This window comes from Microcebus murinus, chromosome 7, assembly GCF_040939455.1.
Source record: "Microcebus murinus isolate Inina chromosome 7, M.murinus_Inina_mat1.0, whole genome shotgun sequence".
In the NCBI taxonomy this organism is placed as follows: Eukaryota; Metazoa; Chordata; class Mammalia; order Primates; family Cheirogaleidae; genus Microcebus; species Microcebus murinus.
The window spans coordinates 2362501-2385113 of record NC_134110.1 but is presented as its reverse complement, the minus strand read 5'-3'; the positions used below and the strand labels follow the sequence as shown (position 1 = coordinate 2385113).

Sequence of the window (22613 nt, the reverse complement as noted above, 5' to 3'; positions counted from 1 at the left end):
TGCAGGCGCCCGGCCCGGCTCCTAAACAGACCCCCCTTCCAGGCCGGCCCCCAACCATCCTCGCCCGCCCAGGGGGACGGGCCGGCCGCACTCCCCTCCGTCTCAAGAGCGCAGAGCACCGTCCCAGGTCCCCTGCTGGGGGAGCGGAGCTCACGACTGTCTCGCCGGCAGAGCACGCGGCTCCGGGGGGGAGGGTGGCCATGCGTGCGGTCCGCGCCAGCAGCCAGTCCACACTGCAGGCTCTGAGCGCGCGGCCGGCTGGCCCTGGCTCTCGGGCTGCAGGCAGCGGGCGACTTAGGCCGTGAGGGTCTGAGGTCTTCTCTGGCTCCTTTAAAACGTGTCGACTGAATCATTCTCTAAAAAAAAAAGAAAGAAATTCAAGTGCATGGAAGAGTCTAGAAAGTGGCCGCCACGTGGAAAGGACCCGCTGCCACGGAGGGGGAGCCGAACTGGGAGTGAGCGAGCGCAGGACGGGCGAAGGCCTGAGCGAGCCTCCCCGCTGGAGGGGCCGGCGCGGCCACGGGTGTGCCGCATGCTCCCCACCCTGGACCCTGGGTGCAGCCGCGGCGGGGGGTAGGAGGGACCCGGCTGGGAGGGAGGAGGGAAGGCCCCACGAGGTGGACCCTCCTGCCCGGTGTGGCAGGCGGCGTCCAGGCCTGGGTGGCACAGGAGCCTTCGTGCCTTGCAGGAGGGACCCGCGGGGACAGCCTGGCGGAGCGGGGACAGCATGTGCAGCGGCTCCGAGGTCAGTCTCCTGGGTGTGTCTCCCTGGCACACGGGACATTTGTTTGCGTGTCTATACGGCAGGTGCATCATTAATGCCACGGGTCTCGCGTTCTGTGCGGACCGTGCAGGCTGGCAGAGAGGGGTCCGGTGAAGGGGAGGAGCCCGCCGGGCGCGGGGTGGCTGGGGGGAAAGGCACCTGCCGGCGCCGTGGGGGGGATGGGGGGGGCAGGTGCAGGGAGGGCGCGGCTACTGCCGTGGGAGCGGCTGCTAGCGGGGAGGGCAAGGGTTGCGGGGCGTCCAGGGATGAAACCTCCATCCGTGGGCATGGGCTGGCCTCCCCTCGCCCGCCCAGCCGTCCCGCTGGGGCTGCAGGACCCCCCCCCCACTCCCCTCGCCCCCCACCCCCGCTCAGCCCGGGCCGCCGTGGCAGCGCCCAGTGAGCGACCTCACCTGCCGCAGGTCTGGCCTCTCCGGGGCTCCGCGTTCAGGCTCTTCCGACCCAGCGGACGGGGGAGAAGAAGTGAAGCAGAGAGGTCATCTGATTCCGTGTAATTAAATTACAGGCCGGCGTCTTTGCATGTGTTTCATTTAATTTTTTTTTTTTTAAGTCACAAAACTTTTACGTGTTTTATTGCAAAGCCCTTAAGCACCCCGGAGGCGTGCGCAGTAAAAGCGTCCTCCACTGCCCTTCCCAGGGGTGGCGCCAGCCGGGTGACAGTTAGGGACGCAACGCTGTTCTCTACATGCTGATCCGCAGCGACACGCACCGCGCTGTCTCCACCCGGCACGCTCGTGTCTGCCTCCCTCCTCCTCCTCAGCTCCCTCACATTCCCCGAGCGAGTGTTGGACGGCACGTAATTTACCAAATAACCCCTTAACCGGAGGCGTCTGCCTGGTTTCCGACGTCCGGCTACCGTAGAGGAAGGTTCTGGAATGAGCGGTTCTGGAAGCCGCAGTCCTGGAATGGAATGTACACCCAGGACGCACGGGCAGGTCCTGCCGGATGCCCTCCGGAGCGCCCGCGTCTCTCGCTCTGCAAAACAAGTCTCGTGGGTAACAGGCGTGAGCAGCCCGTCACCCGCTGCGGCCGCCACCGCGTCCTGCCCGGCCGGGAGCCCACGCGCGACCTTGGCCGCCAACGCCAGCCGGCGGCGGCTCCGAGCCCCAGTGCGGGAGCCCCTGTTTCCCAGGAGGCTTTGCCCAGAATGTCCCCCGTTTATTGTCCCCAGAGTCTTCCAGGACGCCGCTGCCCCGGGCACCTTTGACAGCCCGCTCTTCCTGCGCTGCCCCGGCCGCCGCCTCAGCACCTGCCGCGGTTCTCTCGCTGCTTTGTCTTCTCCAGCCCGGTCAGTCGCCGAGTTCCTGGAGTTCCTGGGGGCCGAGCGCCGGCCGCGCTGGCAGGGAGCGCGGTCCAGCAGTCGGGTGACTCTTGCTGGTAGTTTTCGTTTTGTGTTGTTTTTCACGCTTGTTTCCTGAACACTCTGAGCCCCGTGGATGTTGCAGAAATACCGATGGACTTATTCAGCCGTTCTGCAGAGCCGAGACTCTGCCCGGGGGCGAGAGGTGGAGATGGGAGCTGGCAAGTCGCCAGCTGAGGAGCTAGTGCCCGGAGGACGCCCCAGCCGGAAGGGGTGGAGGTTGGAGCCTTGCCAGTCCGTGGGGCGAGGGAAGAGGTCGGGACCCCAGGGAGTGCACGGAGGGAGAGGAGGAGGATTGGCGAAGGGGAAAGGAAAGCAGCATCCTGAAAGGAGAGATGACACCTGGGGGGATCGGGGGATGAGTAAGGCGCAGTCAGGGAAGACTTCCTGGAGGAGGCGACTCGAGTGTCAGGTAGGTGCAGGTTTGAATCCCAGTTCGGCCACTTAACAAGCAAGGTGACCTTGAGCTCGATAGTTAATAATCTGTTTTGTCGTGTATAAAATGAATATAATGCACCTACCTGCTGCGGGTATCAGAGGGACTGCGTGGATCTGCGCGTAGCCCCAGCGCAGGGCCCCCTAGCTCAGAGAAAGGAGGGGAAATGCCGCTTCTCCTTGCTCAGCTCCCGGCTCAGAACCATCAACTGTGTGCACAAAAGTCGTTCCTCCATTCTCTCTCCCAAGGCGCCTTTTGACGGATCTGCGGGGACTCCCCAGGGCTCCGGCAGCCTGTGTCCAGACCCGCACCCGGCCCGCCCTGCCCCTGACCCCCTTTCTTGAGATGGCACTCGGGACTGAGTGCTGGTCTCCGTGTTCTCTGCATGTGGTGACCAGTGCACGGGACAGGGCCCCGTTGGCCGTCCCCACTCACACGTCGGTGGTGGACATCTGCGCTTTTATTTTTAATATTCTAAGTGTGCCGTTGCCCTGTGAGGAGCTCCTGGCCATCTGAAACTCGTAGGCAACTGCCGTTACAATTTTTGCAGAGCAAAAGCACAGCCTGATAGTTAAAGCTGCCCGATTCGTTCTGCGGGTTGAGATCCACCGCGTCGTAATGTCAGTTCGATGCGATTTTCTTGAGTCCTTCTCTGTCCAGAGCAATCTCCATCCCGAAGGTAATGATTTCTGGCCGGGTGTGGTGGCTCACACCTGTCATACCAGCACTCTGGGAGGCCGAGGTGGGAGGATCACTTGAGGCCAGGAGTTTGAGAGTAGCCTGGGCAACATAGCAAGACCCCATCTCTACCAAAAAACAAAAATAAAAACCCAAACTAAGATGATTTCTGAGGCTCTGCCCCTCTCTGCCATACTAGTGCTCCTCCTAGGCCCCCTAGAGTGCTCCCCACCCCACACTGCTGTGATCTTCCAGCACCCAGCAAAGTGTAACAATTACTCTCTTGATGTGGATTGCTCTCAACTGCTCTCTCCCTGCTATTTGTTTATCCCAAGATTGTGACCATTCTTGGCTCATGTGGAGTTTTTTTTTTTTTTTTTTTTTTTTTGGTGGAGTAGATCTCTGAGATCTTTTTCACGTAAAATCTTTCACTCGTAGAAGCCACTGCCTGGGGCCGGGAGCAGTGGCTCACGCCTGTCATCCTAACACTCTGGGAGGCTGAGGCGGGCGGATTGCTTGAGGTCAGGAGTTCGAAACCAGCCTGAGCAAGAGCGAGACCCCGTCTCTACTATAAATAGAAAGAAATTAATTGGCCAACTAAAAATATATAGAAAAAAATTAGCCAGGCATGGTGGCGCATGCCTGTAGTCCCAGCTACTGGGGAGGCTGAGGCAGCAGGATTGCTTGAGCCCAGGAGTTAGAGGTTGCTGTGAGCTGGGCTGACGCCACAGCACTCACTCTGGCCTGGGCAACAAAGCAAGACTCTGTCTAAAAAAAAAAAAAAAAAAAGAAGCCACTGCCTGGAAGATCCCTGGGCCATCCTGAATTTTTATTGACAACCCAGCTGTTGCCCCAGGGGTTTTCTGACCCCTGGCACTCTGCAGACATTAACCATGGCTTATCGTTTCCAAAGTGGGATGGGAGGGTTCCTCGGCGTCTGAGCGCGGCCGCGACTGGCTAATGGGGCTGTCGTCGCCATGGCCGGGCATCTCCCGAGATGGGGCAGACCTTAGCGGTGACGGATGGGCAGAGCTCACCCACTTCGGGACCTGGCTCACCGCCGCGCCGCCGCGCCCACAGCGGCACCCGCGGTCCGCACGGCGGTCTGCGCTGCGTTGACCACGCGTCCGTTTCGCTCTCGTGTGACGAGGGAAGCTTGAGAGCCCTGAGAGCTTGTTTTCCTTTACAGGCGGCTTTGCTCGTCATGTGAATCAGAACAGGCAACATAGACATATATGTTTTCACGATGTTATTTTTAAATGTTCACAATTTTATTTCGATAAATGGAAAATTAGAGAAGTCACATCACAGCCGTCGGCTACGGGCGCTGCGCGTTCCTCTGTGGCCGTCGGCGACGGTCGGCGCTGGTCCCGAAGCGGCGAAGATTGAGCACTGTGCAGGGGAGGGCACACCTCCGACCCTTGCTAGGGAGAGGCGAAGATATACAATTTAACCAAAATATTCGTGCCTTTATATTTTCTTGAAATAATAATAATAATAAAAGATCAAGCCCCAGAAACCAGAACGTAGCACTCTTGAACCGTGTGAGCAAAGCCCGCGCGGCGCGGAGTGTTTGGAGCCGGCAGGGACGCCAGGGCCCAGAGAGGCTCTGCGGGCAGGCTTCTGTGGGGTCACCCCAGCTCGCCGACCGGTTGCTTTTGGCCCCTTCTCGGCCTTAAATACATAAAGATGATTTATCCCATGAGAAATGGGGGTTTCGCTTCCTAGATGAGCCGCGGAGGGTCGCGGGAGCGCGGCGGAAGGCGCACTGTCCTGGAGCGAGACGAACCCGCCTGCCCTCACGGGGCGGCCCGCTCTCGGCTCTTCTCCGGAGGGGCTGAAGCGGGGGAAGGGGCGAGGAACAGCGGCGCCCCCGTTACCGTCCTCTGCCAAGAGCAGCGAAGCCCTGTGTGTCTGGTACCGGCTCAGCTGAGGCTGTCAGGGAGAGGTGACCCTCCCTGCAACCCCACCGGAGAGGAGAGCCCGCCCGACCCCGTGTGCACGACTGCAATAGAGGTAAGGGCTTCCTGCGGACGGGCAGGGACGGACGCGTCTGTCGTCTGTGCTGCCCACTACGGCAGCCGCCAGCCACACGGCTGTTGAGCGCTTGAGACGTGGCTGGTGCCACGGAGGGGCTGACTTTTTGATTGCAATTAGTTTGAATTTAAGTAGCCACCGGTGGCCGGCGGCTGCCGTATTGGCCACCGCGGCTCCGGACCACGGCACTGCCGTTCCACTCCATTCATTCGCCCGCTGACCGCCCCCCATTCATTCAGCAAGGTGGTTCTCCAGGCGGCCTTCCTGTGCCCGCCAAGGGCCTGCCGCCTCACAGAGGGGTCACAAGCCACAGCGCCACCCTGCAGAGGACTTACGGTCTCCCAGGGGCAAAGGCAAAAAAAAAAAAAAGGAGCTGATTCCGGGAGGGAGGTGACGTTCTCTGCCAAGAGGGCTTTTGTAACGTCTTCTTCGCAAAACAAGCGACGCTGAATGTTGTGTTCAAGTGGCGGCTTCTGAGATGGTGGACCTCCGCGCCTGCGTTTGGAAGGAACAACTGCCCTGGAAGCTCCAGCTCTGGGGAGCCCCAGTCTCTCACCCCGTACCCAGATTTGCAGCAGCCCCTGCCAACCACTCCCTCAGAATCAACTGGCCCTGTTTTGGCAGCATCAAAAATCAATTAACTAACTAAGCTCACACCAACAGGAAGTGTGCCTTCAACATATGTCAACGTTCCCACAAGTCTGTGACAGTCATCCGGGTCCACTGACTTTTTGGGGAAACTGAGGCACAGAGAGGAGCAGTTTAGGTGAGTATGCACACCAGGCACTCCTCGGGAGGGCGGGGCTTCAGAATAGACGGGAGACATGCGTTGCCTGAAGACAACTCGTCTATCCTCCTTCATTTAGCAATTAACCAAAAAAAGGCATGATGACTGAAAAAGCAAGCGTTTGGGGCTGTCCAGTTGGAAGAACATTTGGAACAAAAATGAAATCTAGAATCACACTCGTGCACTGCCCAGCGTTCTGGCTTCCTGGAGGAGACCGGCCTCGTCAGAATGGAGTGTGGGCTGAGCAGCCTAACGCTGGCATCCGTCCAGAGGGAAGGAAGGCTTCCCTGTCACCTCCCCGCCCTTCATCCTCCTTTGCTTCGTCGTGAAGCGTTCAAGACGGCGTCGTGACAGTGTCGTGACAAGGCCGAGCGGGGCCGCGACGACTGGCGCTTACGGGGCCTTCCCGAGAGCCGGCCCAGTGGGAGGAGCTCCGGATGATCACTCAGTGCAGACAGGACTTTCCAAAGTGAGCCCTGTCCTCGGTCCCAAGCGAGGGAGGGAGGGTCACGACAAAGGCCACGGGCTCAAAGGGCTCAAAGTGCTTCATGATAACAGCTAAGCGGTGATGATGATGAGGGTTGGGGGAGGGGAAGGGAGGGGGCGAGGAAGGGAAGAGCAGGTTGGGGGGCCCTTCTGGAGCTGCAGCCCCGTCCAGCGCGTGTGGCTTCCGTCCCCCTCTGCCCCGACCGAGCCAGCGCGCACGGCCGGCGCCCGCCCTGCCTGCTGGGGCACTGGAGGAGCCCGCGCCGAGCTGTGGGCTCCCAGGATCAAAGATGCCCTGGAGAGGAGAGCCTTCCTCCCCGCCGTCTCCTCACCCTGCTCTCAGCCTGAGTCTGGGGCCTGACGTGCTCCCCAAGTCCTGCAAAGAAAGGAAAACCCTCTACTCGCTGTGCGGCTTGCAGGTAACCTGGAGGAGCCGCATCCCAGGTGGTTACGGGGGCCGGGGGGCGGGGTGGAGGCGAGGGCAGCTCCCGCACGGTAGCCACCGTCACTTAGAGCAGCCGGCTTCCGTCCCCAGGCAGAGGACACTCTCGCGAGGGCTGAGACTCAGCCTGGGACTCGCGCACCAGCCTGAACGAGGAAGGTGCAGGGATGTGCGTGCGTACATGTGTGTGAGTGTGTGTGTGTATGAGTGTGAGTGTGCATGTGAGTGTGGGTGTGTGAGAGCGTGCATGTGTGTGAGTGTGCATGTGAGTGTGCATGTGTGTGTGTATGCATGTGAGTGTGAGTGTGCGTGTGTGTATGCATGTGTGTGTGAAAGTGTGAGTACGTGTGTGAGTGTGGGTGTGTATGCATGTGTGTGAGTAAGTGTGAGTGTGCGTGTGTGAGTGTGCGTGTGTGTATGCATGTGTGTGAGTGTGCGTGTGTATGCATGTGTGTGAGTGTGCGTGTGTGTGCATGTGGGTGCGTGTGTGTGTGCGTGTGTGTATGCATGTGTGTGCGTGTGTAAGTGTGAGTGTGTGTATGTGAGTGTGTGTGTGAGTGTGCGTATACACTCAGACATAATTTAAAAATTAAGCTGTCCTCTGCTGGAATGTTCGGTACGGGGCAGAGGGTGGAAGAAAGAAGCTACTTTTTTGCCTTTTAGGGAATGTTTGTCCCTTTGGTAAAATATAGTTGTTACTTTGCCAAGGTAAGTTTAGGGGGGATTTACTCCCCCCTGGAAACAATGGAAACCATTAATGAAAAGACACAAGATCAACAGGCAATCTGAAGCCCCCGTTGCCGGGGTTAACAGCACAAGCTGCCTGTGCTTCTAGGTTGCTCCCCCTCAATAACAAGCTATTTAAAAATAGCATGCTTCTTGGTCTTCCTCCCCTAAATCCACATGAGGAAAAGTAATAGCCTCATACAAGTGTCATTAAGCTGTCCACAGCTGTTGGGAGCTAGAGCCAAACCCCCTGGTTTTTGCTGACCGAGGTACCTGGCTGGGGGTTTGTTCTGGTTCTGCAGAGATCACTGCCCATCCCCCATAGCTTGGGGTTAATTTACTAGAAGTCGTCCGGTGTAGGGTAATTGGAAGAAAGGAACGCAATGGATACCAGCGTGATCCGTCACATCCCTGCCTCTCCTATTTTGTGGTGCAGGGACATCAAGAGGGAAAATGCATCCCTTATAAGTGCTTAGAGTCACCCCCTGGCCAACTCCTGCATTTCCATAAAAATTTGGCATCAGGGTCTTCTGGTAAAACTCCCAGCTTCTATGTAACCGGACGGTTGCCTTTGTACCAGCGCAGGACTCCGTGCCTCTGAAGTGTTTAGTACGTTTCTACTGCAGCCACAAAGCAGTAGAGCCGCTTTCATAAAATGAGCTCCCGCGCGTGGAGGAAGCGGCACGGGCGCGTCCGGCCGCGGAGGTCCGCGAGGCTCCTGCCTTGGAGAGAACAGACCTGCCGCCCCCCTTCCCCGTCCCAGCAGGAAACCTTAACTCAAGGCAGGCGACAAACCCACGCGTTCTCGGCGCGTTTGTCCTGGTTTGCAGTCACGCGTGTATTTGCGCCATGGCCGCGGGTCTCCTCGCTGGGTGCTCAAGGCCCCGAGGGCTTTTCTGTCTTCCCTGCCCTGAACCCCAGTGCCCGGCGGTGCCTGGCGCAGGGGTGCTCGCTAAGAGCCTGTGGGCGGAAGGAAGGCGTGGAGGGCAGGAAGGGAGGACAGAAGGGAGGAAAAAGGGAAGGAAGAAAGAAAAGAAGTAGCCAGTGAGAAATGTTCCAAGTGGAAGGATTTTTTTTTTTTTTACAAACCTACTAATAGGACATAGGTTTACTTGTAGTCTTTTCTCATACATAAAATGGAGATAAGTACTATTATCCCACTAATTATTGGTATTTGCTAACTCAAATAGTTGCTTTGTAAGTTATTTGCCAGCCATTTGCCAGCTAAACTCAGGGCAAAACTGTGGACGATAGGACCTGCTTTGCTGGATTATTGAGATTATTAAATGAGAGTCATTTTGTGTCAGGCAAGGGAGGCCCTGCCTTGGGCCCACGCATTGGAGGGTCTCGCTCTTGCCGCCCTCTGGCTGCGCCCCTCCCCAGGTGCCAAGTCTCAGCGGGACTTACGCCCAGGCCCCCCTCCCTGCCCTGGGTGTCTGTGTGGCTTCTCCCCTGACAGTCACCCGGGGTTCCAGGACAGGTATGTGTGCCCTAGGCCCAAGGAGGGCCCAGGGGTGACCGTTGGCAGGGGACAGGATGTGCAGGTGGAGCTGGGGGTGTCTACACGTGTGTGCTTGAGACCACGTGTATGGAATCGAGCTTGGGGTGGAGTGAGGGAGAAAAAGGGAGGAGAGAGCCGTGGGTCAGAGCGGAAGCCACCTGTCCCTGTGAGGCCAGGGTGCAGGGCGGAGCCCCAGGGCCTGGGAGTTCTAAATTCCAGCCTGGCCCCCCAGGTCATTGTGAAGGAGCGTTGGTCAAGGCAGGGGGTTAGAGCCTCCTGCGACAGACCTGTTCGGCGGTGGATGGCTTCATTTGTAACTTTCGGAAACTTCGACACATGGTACGTGGGCGAATGTTAGGAATACACACACATGTATACATGTGTGTGTGTATGTATATGTGTGTGCATCTATGTATATTACATGATACGTTGACGATTAAGAGGGAGGGAAGGAAGACCCTGACTTTGGACAGCCTGGGTCTGCTGCCATTTGCCAGCTAAACTCAGTTTCCTCAGGGCAAAACTGTGGGCGATAGGACCTACTTTGCTGGATTATTGAGATTATTAGATGAGAGTAATTAGCATGGTCCTGGAGTATAATCGATGCTCCATAAATACTACAAACTGTTTCCTGGCCTTTCCGCTTCATCCACGAAAGCATGGATGTCTTGTCTCATTAAACATTTATTTCTAGGCCGGAGATTAAGCCCGCCATGTGATAATCAGCCAAATGTCCTTATTGCAAACTCTTCTTGCACCACGGGCCTCCCCTACACGGCACTGGTCACGGTCGCAGTTTTACGCAGACGCGTGCCTGTGATGTCATGGATGCCGCCCTCGCTTCTAGATGGCACGAGGTGCCCAGGCAGGGCCCGAGTCTCCCTCTAGCCGGCTGTCTCATTCCAAGTCCCCAGCCCGGTGCCCCAGGTCAGGCACTCCAAGTACTTGTTTAAAGGATGAGGACCAGGCCTGGCCCGGTGGCTCACGCCTGTAATCCTTGCACTCTGGGAGGCCGAGGCGGGAGGATCGCTTGAGGTCAGGAGTTGGAGACCAGCCTGAGCAAGGGCGAGACCCTGTCTCTACTGAAAATAGAAAAATTAGCCAGGAGTCCTGGTGCACACCTGTAGTCCCAGCTACTCGGGGTCTGAGGCAGGAGGGTCGCTGGAGCCCAGGAGTTTGAGGTTGCTGTGAGCGAGGCTGATGCCACGGCACTCTATATACAAGGCGACTGAGTGAGACTCTGTCTCAAAAAATAAATAAATAAAAGGACGAGTGCCGATACCAAAGTCTCATGTGATCTTGGCTCTATTCCTGAGCTTAGTCAGCCATGTACCACTGACATTATACTTTTTTTTTTTGCCTGGCCTGAGAACCAACTGTAAAGTGATTCATCTACCATTTTAGTTCAAGTTGACTTCCTTTCAAAGCATACATGTCAGCTTCAGGTTGTCCCTAGCACAGTCACCATGGTTTCCAAGGGGCGCTACGTAGTCGTCCCCTGATACGGGAGGTGGGCTGGTTCCAGGGCCTCTAGGGACACCCATGTCCCGGACGCTCAGGCCCCTCGTATAAAGCCTCGCAGGTAACCGGCACGAGTCCTCCCTTTCACTCTAGGGCAGGGGTCCTCAAACTGTTTAAGCAGGGGGCCAGTTCACTGTCCCTCAGACCGTTGGAGGGCCGGACTATAGTTTAAAAAATAAACTATGGGCCGGAGGCCGTGGCTCACGCCTGTAATCCTAGCACTCTGGGAGGCCGAGGCGGGCGGATTGCTCGAGGTCAGGAGTTCAAAACCAGCCTGAGCAAGAGCGAGACCTTGACTCTACGATAAATAGAAAGAAATTAATTGGCCAACTAATATATATAGAAAAAATTAGCCAGGCATGGTGGTGCATGCCTGTAGTCCCAGCTACTCGGGAGGCTGAGGCAGGAGGATTGCTTGAGCCCAGGAGTTTGAGGTTGCTGTGAGCGAGGCTGACACCATGGCACTCACTCTAGCCTGGGCAACAAAGCGAGACTCTGTCTCAAAAAAAAAAATTAATATTAACAAAAAAATAAACTATGAACAAATTCCTATGCACACTGCACATATCTCATTTTGAAGTAAAAAAAAAAAAACAAAAACAACAGGCAAAAACACCCGCATGTGGCCCTCGGGCCGTAGTTTGAGGACGCCTGCATAAATCATCTCCAGATTACTTCCGGATACCAAATACAATGATGTGCTTGCTATGTGAATAGTCATGATACTTTGTATTGTTTTTTAATTTACATTGTTTTTACTGTTGTATTGTTTTTATTTTTTAATATTTTCAAGCCACAGTTAGTTGAATTGTTGGGTGTGGAACCCGTAGGTAAGGGGGGGCAACTGTACTAATAACATTTTATAATACAGTTAAAATAAATATGTAATAATTAAACCCAAACGGGATCGTCCCTGTACTTCTCAAGGCCATGTACAGTCAGGGGCCGTGTCAGTCACACCTGGGGGAGCCCGCTGTGGTACGATGTCCCTCGGTGCAGCTTTTCTTTCTATAGGTCTCGCCCTAGATGATTTCCACCATTAGGGTCCTGTTCGCAAAGCCCTTCCTGTACTCCAAAATTACGAGGACAGTCCCCTGCGTTCCATTCGGTTCTCCCTACAATTTAACTTTTGAAACTTAACTCTTTAACCCGCCTGGAATTTATCCGGGTGTATACCGTGAGGTCAACAACGACAACAACAAATCCGACCTGATATATTTCTTCCAGAAGGCCAATTATATTAGCACCATTTTCGGAACGATACGGTTGCACGTACATTTTAGTACAACGATAGCTGTAGAAATTTTAATAAATAAAATTGCAGATTTGCTTTATTAGCATAAAAAAATTATATTAGCTAAAACTTCAATAGCACTTTTGACGTAATTTTTATCGTTTTAACTGAAATGCATGGGAAAAAATTTTATCATGAAATTAAACCATGTGGTAGTTCAAAGTTACCTGTGAGACTATCCTGGCTGTATTTAATTAATCAGCATCTTGATTTTGGGGGTGATGTTTACTATAGGCACAAATTCTTCAGGCTGTTAAAGTATTTCTTGCTTTTTAAAAAAGTTATGAGAACAGGGAAGGTGTGATCATATAAAGCATTTAAAAAGAGTAAGGGATTTTTAATATTTTCCCACTCTACACTATTTATCTTGGAGGCGCCGTCTCGCTCTGCCGCCCAGGGTGGGGGGCGGTGGCTCCACGGTAGCTCGCTGCAGCCTGCAACTCTGGGGCTCAGGAGACAGCTCTGTGTTCTACCACTTACAAGACTGCCGGGAAAACAAACCCTCATTCCACCAGACTCTGCACCTGGCTGGCACAAAGGAAGGGCCCGTATTAGCCACCTGAGTGGGGACTATCATTCCCATTCTACAGATGGGAAAACCAAAGCTCCGAAGTGAAGTGACTAGTTGAATGTCAACAGACTAACTGAAGAAAGCTCAAGTGTCACCACTCATCAGATTCACCTGTTTACCACCCTCCGCAGGTGTCCGCTGGTTAAGCGTGCGCGCACCTGGGCAGTGAGCTGGGCCACGCCACCTGCAGGCAGCTCTCAGCTTCCCGGAGTTCCCACCTCATTCCGGCATCTGTCTTCCCGGGAACCTCCACCCAGGTACCGTCCTGTGTAGCCAAAGAACACGCCTCCTGGGCCTGGCGCGGCGGCTCGCGCCTGTAGCCCTAGCACTCCGGGAGGCCGAGGCGGGCGGATCGTTTGAGATCTGGAGTTCGAGACCAGCCTGAGCAAGAGTGAGACCCCCGTCTCTACCAAATATAGAAAGAAGTTAATTGGCCAATCTAAAAATATACAGAAAAACTTAGCGGGGCATGGTGGCGCATGCCTGTAGTCCCAGCTGCTCGGGAGGCTGAGGCAGGAGGATCGCTTGAGCCCAGGAGTTGGAGGTTGCTGTGAGCGAGACTGATGCCACGGCACTCTAGCCCAGGGAACAAAGTGAGACTCTGTCTCAAAAAACAAACAAAAAAAAAAAGCAAAGAACACGCCTCCTGCTGTGCGCTGTTTCGATATCGGAAGGTTACAGGTTGCCTCCATCGTGGTGGCCCCATCCCAGCTATGGTTGCTTCGAACCTCTATTTACTGAGCACTTGTGACTATGAGGCTCTCTCTCTCTTATTTTATGACTATTATTTTAATCTCATTGTCATCCTCAAGCCTGAGAAATATTTTCAGGCCTCTGTCTAAAAAGCCAGAGATCCTTCAATGATGTCCCTGGCAGCGCGATTCTGAGTCTTTTCACGGTCCCGACTGGCTCCGCACGCACACGTTTCTCTTTGAGACGGGCAGCCGAATTCAGGGTGGGGGACTCGCTGGAGTCCGATGCCAGTCCCAACTCTTCCCAGAAGCGTGGCCTCGGGGAGAGTCCATTTGCAGACGTGGTCACCGCATCTCGCGGAACGCTGTGGGAAGCAGACGAGAAAGCGTCGCCAGGTGTTTCGTGCCCTGCCCGACGGTGGCAAGGCGCAGCGCTCGTCGGGTTTGACTTCCACGTCGCGGGTGTAGACCCCTGCTGCCAGCGCCTCCCCTGTGCCCCCAGGCGGGGATGTGTGGATCCTGGAGGCGTGCCGGTTCCGCCATGGGACAGGGGAGCGGGCAGGAAGGGGCAGAGAGACTGCCTCTAACCAGCCGGCGCCACCGCCCGCTTCCCCCCTGCCTGGGTTTGGGGGGCGACTGTCTCAGCCACCGCTCGGGCTTGATGCCGGCAGTGCGGGCTGCGAGACTACCCCACAGCCCGGCCCGTCGCTCAGACGGGGTGCACCAGGGGCAGTAGCAGGCTTCCTTACGTTATAAAGCAACAGAGCTCATCGCCCCGCTCTGCCACCTGGCTCCGGACGGCCTTCCAGGGTGACTCGGCCATTCCCCACGCCGGCCTGCAGTTTGCTCCCCGCCAGGCCAGACGAGGGTGTCGGGCCACACACTCCCAAACATCCTGTGAGTCTACCCTTCTGTGGTTCTCGTCAGTTTTACAGATGGGGTCCAACCTGAGACTTTGGGAAAGGAGTCAACTGTAAAAGATGCTTGAATTCCACTCATCTACTTTACGCCGGCTCAGGAAGAAGAAACGGTACCTTCTGCCTCAACGTTGTGAGTTCCCAGGCTCCTTGAATGTTCACGTACCTGAGAGATTTTTCTCACTTCTTTCTCATATCGCAGAAGGATCATTACTGATGACTAAAGTGATGTTTACATTTTAAAAGTCAAGCTACTTTTAAGGAACCACAGAAATGCATGCTAGGATTCGCTTTAGATTTTCTATTTCTTCTATTGATAGCAAGGATCGGGACAGGCTAGCAAGTGCTTTTCATTTTATTGGGCCTTTTTAGCAGTATTTAATTTTTAAAACTAAGCGTGCATTGCTTTTAAAAAGCAGTTGAATAAAGATGTATGTTCAGAACTTGAAATACATAAAAAAGTGAAATGAAAATAAGATTGTGATCCCACTACTTAAAGAATCACCATCGTTAAAACTCGGACGCGTTTCTTTCTATCCTATTCGTTCGCTGTTTCTAATGCTTATGGAGTGTTTAGTCACACATGCACCCACGCGCACACAACCCTCGGCTCCTCTTTTGTTCACTCAACATAAGGGGACCATGCCCCACGTTATTAAAATATTTTTAAAAATACGTGCGTGTCGTTACATGTGTTCTGTGTCACACACACGTTAACAATGTGAAGACGAAAGAAGAACATCAAAAATCAAAGTGCTCTCACGTCCCCTGGCACATGTGATTTTATGACCCCGTGTGAGGAGCAGGCCGGGAAGTGTTTCCAACTTCCAGCTGGGAGTGCAGAGCTCAGAGACGGGAAGGGACTCAGAGCTGGTTCAGACCACAGGCCAGGGTGCTGCCGCCGGCAGAGTGGCCCGGGCATGATAACGAGGCTAGGATTTGCTGGGCCTGAAACTTGTATCATTTTAGGGGTTCTCCTTTTTTTTTTAGAGACAGAGTCTCACTCTGTTGCCCCAGGCTAGAGTGCCGTGGCGTCAGCCTCGCTCACAGCAACCTCAAACTCCTGGGCTCAAGCGATCCTCCTGCCTCAGCCTCCCCAGTAGCTGGGACTACAGGCATGTGCCACCATGCCCGGCTAATATTTTCTATTATATTTTTAGTTGTCCAGCTAATTTCTTCCTATTTTTGGTAGAGACAGGGTCTCATTCTTGCTCAGCCTGGTTTCGAACTCCTCATCTTGAGGGGGATCCTTCCACTCGGCCTCCCAGAGTGCTAGGATTACAGGCGTGAGCCACCGCGCCCGGCCTAGGGGTTCTCCTTAATGAACAGAATAAAAACCTTACTCTTGAAAATTTTACTATTTTCATGCATCACCAGGACGTCTCCCCAGGCCTCGGACGGGCCCTCTCCGTGGGGAGTCCTGCCGCTCCGGCCTCATCTGCTGGGGTGAGCCTGCCCTGCTTGGGCGCTGCCACTTCTTTTCATCTGTGCAACGTGGTAACGAAAGCACTTGCCTCCAAGTGGTTCTGAGGATTAAACATGATGCGCTGGCGCAAAGCATGTGAGAAACTGCCCGGCCCATAGTAAGTGCCTGACATTACCTGCCAGTCCCAGTTTCATTCAAAATCATGTCGTTGTGGCTGGAGTCGCTTGAGCTGCCTCCCAGAGACTGGGTCATTCATGTATGTACTCAAGGAAATTACACCTTCAAGGCTTTTCAACCCGGCCCACTCATTCAGTCAACAGCCACTGCTGAGTTCCTACCTCCACGCGGTACCTGTGCGGGCCCCAGTCCCGGCTCGCACACGGCGTCCTCTCCCTGGGGGTCCTCCCGGGACGCTGGGCCCAGACTCACCATTACCCAGGCTCTTGCTCCGAGCTGGGACTGGGCTTGCACATGACCAAGGACGCCCCGGCCCTGTCCCATCACCTTGTTCATGTCTGTGCCATCAACACTTTCTTCTGTGCCTACAATAAAGTCAGAAGGTGCTCAGCATTACCAAATGAGTTGACTGCAAGTGTGCCTGTCGTCAAAGAGGATTTTAGTTTCTTTCGCCAGCTACTTTTCCTTTGCAAAAGCGGGCAGGATGTGTGCAAGACATGACAGTTTGAGAACTCTGGAAACAAATACAAGGTTGTCTTATTGTCAATCTGGTTTTTGTGTGGTAACTTTACCTCTTCTTACTTTATGACAACTGAAATGCGCTATGGCGCTACCGGACCACAATCTGCAAGCTTCTCTCTCATGGTAATAATAAAAATAAAAAAAAAATCACATGGCCACATCCACATCGGGAAGTCCTTAGGGAACGTGTCTCGTATCAGGAAAAGTAGTTAAGCTCTGGGGTCCTGAAGGAGCCTGGGAAAGTCTGACCAGAAACTATGGTTTAGGGTGTATGCTCTGTTTAAACACACGACTGGACTTTGCAAATTTTACAACGTCTTGGCTTATTAAAGCCATTAAGTGAGAATTAAAATTTTTGCATTGTGACTTTTGTAAGAGCAGTCAAGTGTCAGAAAACACCCTGACCAGTCGGTAATGGATACAGGTGAGGTGACGGGAAGTGGCAGCTGCATCTGCCCAGTACCCGGCAGTTCGCGGCCAGTCACCTTCTGCAGTCACCGGCCGCCTGGCCAGCCCCGCCCGGGAAGGAGGTGGGATGCTGTACGTGTGGCACCCTTCCTTCTGCACAGACAGCACCGAACAACAGCCAGGACCTGGACCCCGACCTGTCAGACCTCCTACCTGGACCCCGACCTGTCAGACCTCACCCCCTCCCATACTGGGGGGGGGGGAGGGACCAACCTCCTTGCAGGTTTTACTGAAGTGTCCCAGTCTCTGTGGGGTGAGCCGGGCGCAGGGAACATCACAGCTGGGTCAGGATTGGCGGCTTCCCCTGAATCCCTACGGTCAGGGTCTCAGCTTAACCGCCCTGTGGCTGGGATGTGCGAGCTCACTGCGCAGCTGCAGCTACCGCCAAGTACAGCACCTGCCTTCGCCATCTAGCAGGGAAGAATGACATTAAACGTGTCTCCTTGGCGAAGTGTTGCATTCACCTTCCTGGGAACGACCCAGAGATCTCCCCCCCCCCATCCCCAGGGACTCCTCTGAAACATCCAATCCTCTACATTGAAACTAATTTCAGAAATAACCCATGTGGAGTCTCATCACTGCACATGTGTTAGGGAGGAAGGAGTTATGGCAGGTCTGAAAATATCTGTAGCCAAGCTCCCCGGCACAAGCAACCTCCTCCACCTCCCGAGCCCCGGGAGTGGGGGCTCTCCACGCCCCATTTACCTGTGCCCCATGATTCCTCCTCAGCTGAGGAACAACTTTACCTTCACCGTGTTCTTTTAAAAAGAAACCTCTGTAGGCCCAATCGGAAGGCAGTTAAATTCCTAGGAACAGAGCTGGGAGGCCAGAAACTAGCCATTGTGTGGCAGCCTTCCGAGTGCCAGCGCGCTTCCTACCTGCTCCTGTCCACAGGCCCTGCGAGAGGGTACCAGGCTGGGCCCCGTCTGCCGCCCTGCCCAGCCAGGACCTTTACTCGGACCTCTCCACCTCGGCAATTTTCAAATCAGTTGGACTCCAGGTCCGTACACTTGGTCAGAGGAATGCAGGAAACCCCTGCCGAGCCCTGAGCGGCGGCTTTCCAGCGGGACCCGGCCCACCCTCCCACCTGCCTCCTCCCCAGCGCACATTCCCGTCTAAGAAACGCGCCCGCCAGGCGCAGGGAAGCTGGTGCAAACATCCTGAGGACATAACCCCTGTACTGGCTTTTAAACCCCCTTTCCCCAAGGCGATAATCAGCACCTCTTGCCCCAGACAGCTCCAGGTGAGCAAGCAGGGAGGGGATCACCTTCCCGTCATCAAAGTAAAGGCGTCTGCGGAACGGAGCCGTCTGCTGATGACCAAGTGCGCCCCCACCCACGGTCACATTTGATTTTGGGTAGCGCAGGTATTATTCCCCCCCTTTTACAGGCGGGGAACCGAGGACTAGGGCGCTCACTCTTCCCGGGGTCACGCCAGGAGCGCTGCGGGGAGCCCCCGCTTCTAACCCCGGGATGGCCCCGAGGCACCACGAGGTCTCGGAGAAAGACCGTGCGCCGCAGCGGCCACATGGCCCATTGTCCCCAGCAGGCGCCCCGCTGGGGGACGTTGGCCGGCCGCTCGGGACAGCGGCCCGCGGCGGGGAGCTCGGGCGCGGCCGGCCGGCTCCGCGAACAAAGGCGGGGAGCGCGCGCGGGGCCCGAGGGGGCGTCCGGCGGGCGCGCGGCGGGGGCGCGTGCGGAGACGGGCAGCGAGCGCCGCCCGGCCGCCCTCAAAGCCTCCTTTCTTCTCGCGCTCGGAGACGACCCGCGCGGCCGGGGGGGCGCAGCCCGCAGTCCGCCGGCCGGTCCCGTCGCGCCCTCCCGCCGCCGCCGCCCCCGCCCGCGAAGCGCACAAAGAGCGGGCCGCGAGCGCTCGCCTCCGTCGGGGCGGGGCCGCGGGCGGGGCCAGCGCGCCGCAGCGCTCGCCTTAAAGGGCCCGCCCGCTCCTGGCGCCCAGCGCGCATGCCCGGCCGCGGGGAGGGCCGGGGAGCGGCAGGCGCGCACGCCCGCGCCGCCCGCTGGCGCTGTGGCCTGCGTCCCCGCGGCGGCGGCGCGGCGCTCCTGCGCGTGTCACGGCCCGCGGGGTCCGGCCCGCGCGCCGGGCGTGTGCGGGGCCCGGTGCCGCGCATTCCGGAGGTCGCCGGCGGCCGCGCCGCGCTGGAGCGGCCTTGGGCTTCCCGATCCGCGGCTCCGGGGCCAGTCGGGCGAGGTGCTGCCCAGGGGGACGGAAAGCAGGCGCGGGCGCGCGCGTGGCATGTGGGCAGGCGTTTGCCTTTGTGTCTCGTGCGCTCCCGCGCAGGTGGGCAGCCCGCGCCGGGACTCTGCCCGTGAGCCCCGGGACCTCGAGCCCCGTCCGCGGTGTCCAAGGGCTCAGCCGCCCTTTGGGACAGACGACAGACCCTTCTTCCCGTGGTAGCTCGGTGCACGCATGGTTTATTTGGGGCCACTAACGGGACTTTCTAAGGACCGCTCTTCGGAGCCGGGCCCCTGATACCAGAGTTGGGCGCGTTTTCTTTTCTCAGCCAGCAAAGGAGGAGATTTGGGGACGGTGGTTGTCCTCGGCTGCTAGGCACACACAAGTGTCCCGAGCTCGCCAGCCCCGCATTAGACAACAAAGAGAGGCGTTAGCGGCGGGGGAGGGGCGCGGCCCGGAGGACCGGGCGGGCTGCGGTGAGCGCGGGGGTGGGAGGGTGGCGCTCGCTCTCCTCGCTCAACCCGCGGCCTCCGCCCGCCCCCGGCCTGGCGCGCGCCAATCGCCTCCCCCAGCGATAGTGTCAGTAGCATTGTAGTGTCAGCTCCCGCCGGTGACGTTGCGCCTCCCTCGTCCCCCTCCGGAGCCGTCTGGCTGCAGAGGCTCAGTCAAGAGGCGGGGAGGAGAGGAGGAAAAAGCGCTGAGTGAGGGCGGGCGGGCGGGCGGGAGGGAGGGAGTGGAGGAGCCGGGGAGGGGCTCCTTAAAGAAACGCCGCTGTCGCTCGCCTGCTCGCTTTCCGCTCGGCATTGTGGCCAGCCAGCCGGGCGCTCGGGGGGCACGCGCGGCCGCCGCTCGAGCTCTGCCCCCACCCCACCCGCCAGCAGATCTGGGGTGGGGACCCAGGCGGGGGCTCCTGCAGCCGCTGCCCGGTGCGGACCGCAGGGAGCGACCTGCTCCTCCCGGCGCCGAGAAGGGAGCGACGGAGCCCTCTGCAGCCGGCCGGCCTCCCCGCCCCTGACCACCGCGTCCCGGCTGCCTTTGTGGCCGCAGCTTCTCGCCGCCGAGCCGAGGGCCGGCGGGGGCGCGGCGCGCACGGCCGAGCGATGCCCAGCTCGCTGTTCGCAGACCTGGAGCGCAACGGCAGCGGCGGCGGAGGGGGAGGCGGCGGCGGCGGCGGCGAGACCCTGGATGACCAAAGAGCCCTGCAGCTCGCGCTCGACCAGCTCTCGCTGCTGGGGCTGGACAGTGACGAGGGCGCCTCTCTGTACGACAGCGAGCCGCGCAAGAAGAGCGTGAACATGACCGAGTGCGTGCCAGTGCCCAGTTCCGAGCACGTCGCCGAGATCGTGGGGCGGCAAGGTGGGTCCGGCGGGGACGGGGAGCTGGGGGGCAGTAGGGGGTCGTAGCTGGGTCTCGGCCACCGCCTCGCGGCGAGGGCGTGTGCAGGAGCGGGCTCCGCGGCGCGGGGAGGGAGGGGAGCCGCGCGATGGGCCGGCGCCCCAGACAAAGAAAGTGCAGGCAGGCTGTCGCCCAGAGCCGCGCCGCCGCCGGGGCGGGATGCACTTTCTCCAGCTGAAATCACTGCCTTCTCCCCTAGCGCCCCCCACCCAGCCCGCCCTGAGAAAGAGAATTTAAATATAAGATGCTTGGGGGAGGGGGCCTTTGATCAGTCCTTGGGGAGGGGAAGGAGGTGGAGTGAGCATCGGAGGGGAGGAGGATTCTGGATTTCTGCAAAGCGCAATGGAGCCCAGAGGAGAAACAATGGGTCCCGGGACTCGCCCCCACCCCCAGCCCCCCGCGCTGGGGTATCGCGGCCGCGGCTGCCTCCCCAAACCCCCGCGCTGTGCCCGCGAGGCGGACGGCGCGCCCAGCTGGGTCCCGGGGGCATCTCCCCAGATGGCTTTTCTGGGATTCTCGGGTTTGGCTCGGGACGACTGCCGGGAGGGCTGGGCAGCCGCCGAGCTGTTCCTCGAGCGCCCAGCGAGTGGAACCCGCTGCCCAGCCCGCGGCGCGGCCCGGGGTCAGCGAGGGAGACGCCCCCTTTCCGCCCATCCCGTGCCCTGCCTGTCCCGCTGTCCCGGGCGCAGGCTGCCCCTGATCTCCGCGGTTAACCCGGGATAATGGGCGTGTCTGTCTCTCTCTCCCACTCCCTCCCCCGCACCCTGGCTCGCAGGTTGTAAAATCAAAGCGCTGCGGGCGAAGACCAACACTTACATCAAGACCCCGGTTCGCGGGGAGGAGCCTGTCTTTGTTGTGACGGGCAGGAAGGAGGATGTGGCCATGGCTCGCAGGGAGATCATCTCCGCCGCCGAGCACTTCTCCATGATCCGCGCCTCCCGGAATAAGAACACGGCGCTCAACGGCGCGGTGCCCGGGCCGCCCAACCTGCCCGGGCAGACCACCATCCAAGTGCGGGTGCCCTACCGCGTGGTGGGGCTCGTGGTGGGGCCCAAGGGCGCCACGATCAAGCGCATCCAGCAGCAGACGCACACGTACATCGTGACGCCCAGCAGGGACAAGGAGCCGGTGTTCGAGGTGACCGGCATGCCGGAGAACGTGGACCGCGCGCGCGAGGAGATCGAGGCGCACATAGCCTTACGCACCGGCGGCATCGTGGAGCTCACAGACGAGAACGACTTCCACGCCAACGGCACGGACGTGGGCTTCGATCTGCACCACGGGTCCGGCGGGTCCGGCCCGGGCAGCCTCTGGAGCAAGCCCACGCCCAGCATCACGCCCACCCCGGGCCGCAAGCCCTTCTCCAGCTACCGCAACGACAGCTCCAGCTCGCTGGGCAGCGCTTCCACGGACTCCTACTTCGGGGGCGGGACCAGCGGCAGCGCGGCCGCCACCCCGCGCCTGGCGGACTACAGCCCCCCCAGCCCCGCGCTCAGCTTCGCGCACAACGGGAACAACAACAACAACGGCAACGGGTACACCTACGCCACGGGGGAGGCCTCGGTGCCGTCCCCCGACGGCTGCCCCGAGCTGCAGCCCACTTTCGACCCGGCGCCGGCCCCCCCACCCGGGGCGCCGCTTCTCTGGGCCCAGTTCGAGCGCTCTCCGGGAGGCGGCCCTGCAGCAGCTCCCGCGTCCTCCTCCTGCTCCTCCTCTGCGTCCTCGTCCGCTTCCTCGTCCTCCGTCGTCTTTCCCGGGGCTGGCGCCAGTGCGCCCTCCAACGCCAACCTGGGGCTGCTGGTGCACCGCAGGCTGCACCCAGGCGCCGGCTGCGCGCGCCTGTCGCCGCCCCTGCACATGGCCCCGGGGGCCGGCGAGCACCACCTGGCTCGCCGCGTGCGCAGCGACCCGGGCGGAGGGGGCCTGGCCTACGCGGCCTACGCCAACGGGCTGGGGGCGCAGCTGCCCGGCCTGCAGCCGTCGGACACGTCGGGCTCCTCCTCGTCGTCCAGCTCCTCCTCCAGCTCTTCCTCCTCCTCCTCCGGGCTGCGGCGCAAGGGCAGCCGCGACTGCTCCGTGTGCTTCGAAAGCGAGGTGATCGCCGCGCTGGTGCCCTGCGGCCACAACCTCTTCTGCATGGAGTGCGCCAACCGGATCTGCGAGAAGAGCGAGCCCGAGTGCCCGGTCTGCCACGCCGCGG

The 22613-nt window shown here is 58.5% G+C and overlaps 1 protein-coding gene across 1 annotated transcript in view; it reads left to right on the top strand.

Annotated features, from left to right (window-relative positions):
- Positions 1-19773: 19773 nt before the first annotated feature.
- The window catches only part of MEX3B (mex-3 RNA binding family member B), a 4238-nt gene continuing 1398 nt past the window's right edge, over positions 19774-22613 (top strand). The window contains exons 1-2 of the mRNA XM_012751824.2: positions 19774-20374; positions 21189-22613. The exon at positions 21189-22613 is cut by the window's right edge and continues 1398 nt beyond it. Of these exons, the coding sequence (XP_012607278.2) occupies positions 20119-20374; positions 21189-22613 (1681 nt within the window). The 5' untranslated portion in view covers positions 19774-20118. The remainder of the gene's footprint in view (positions 20375-21188) is intronic.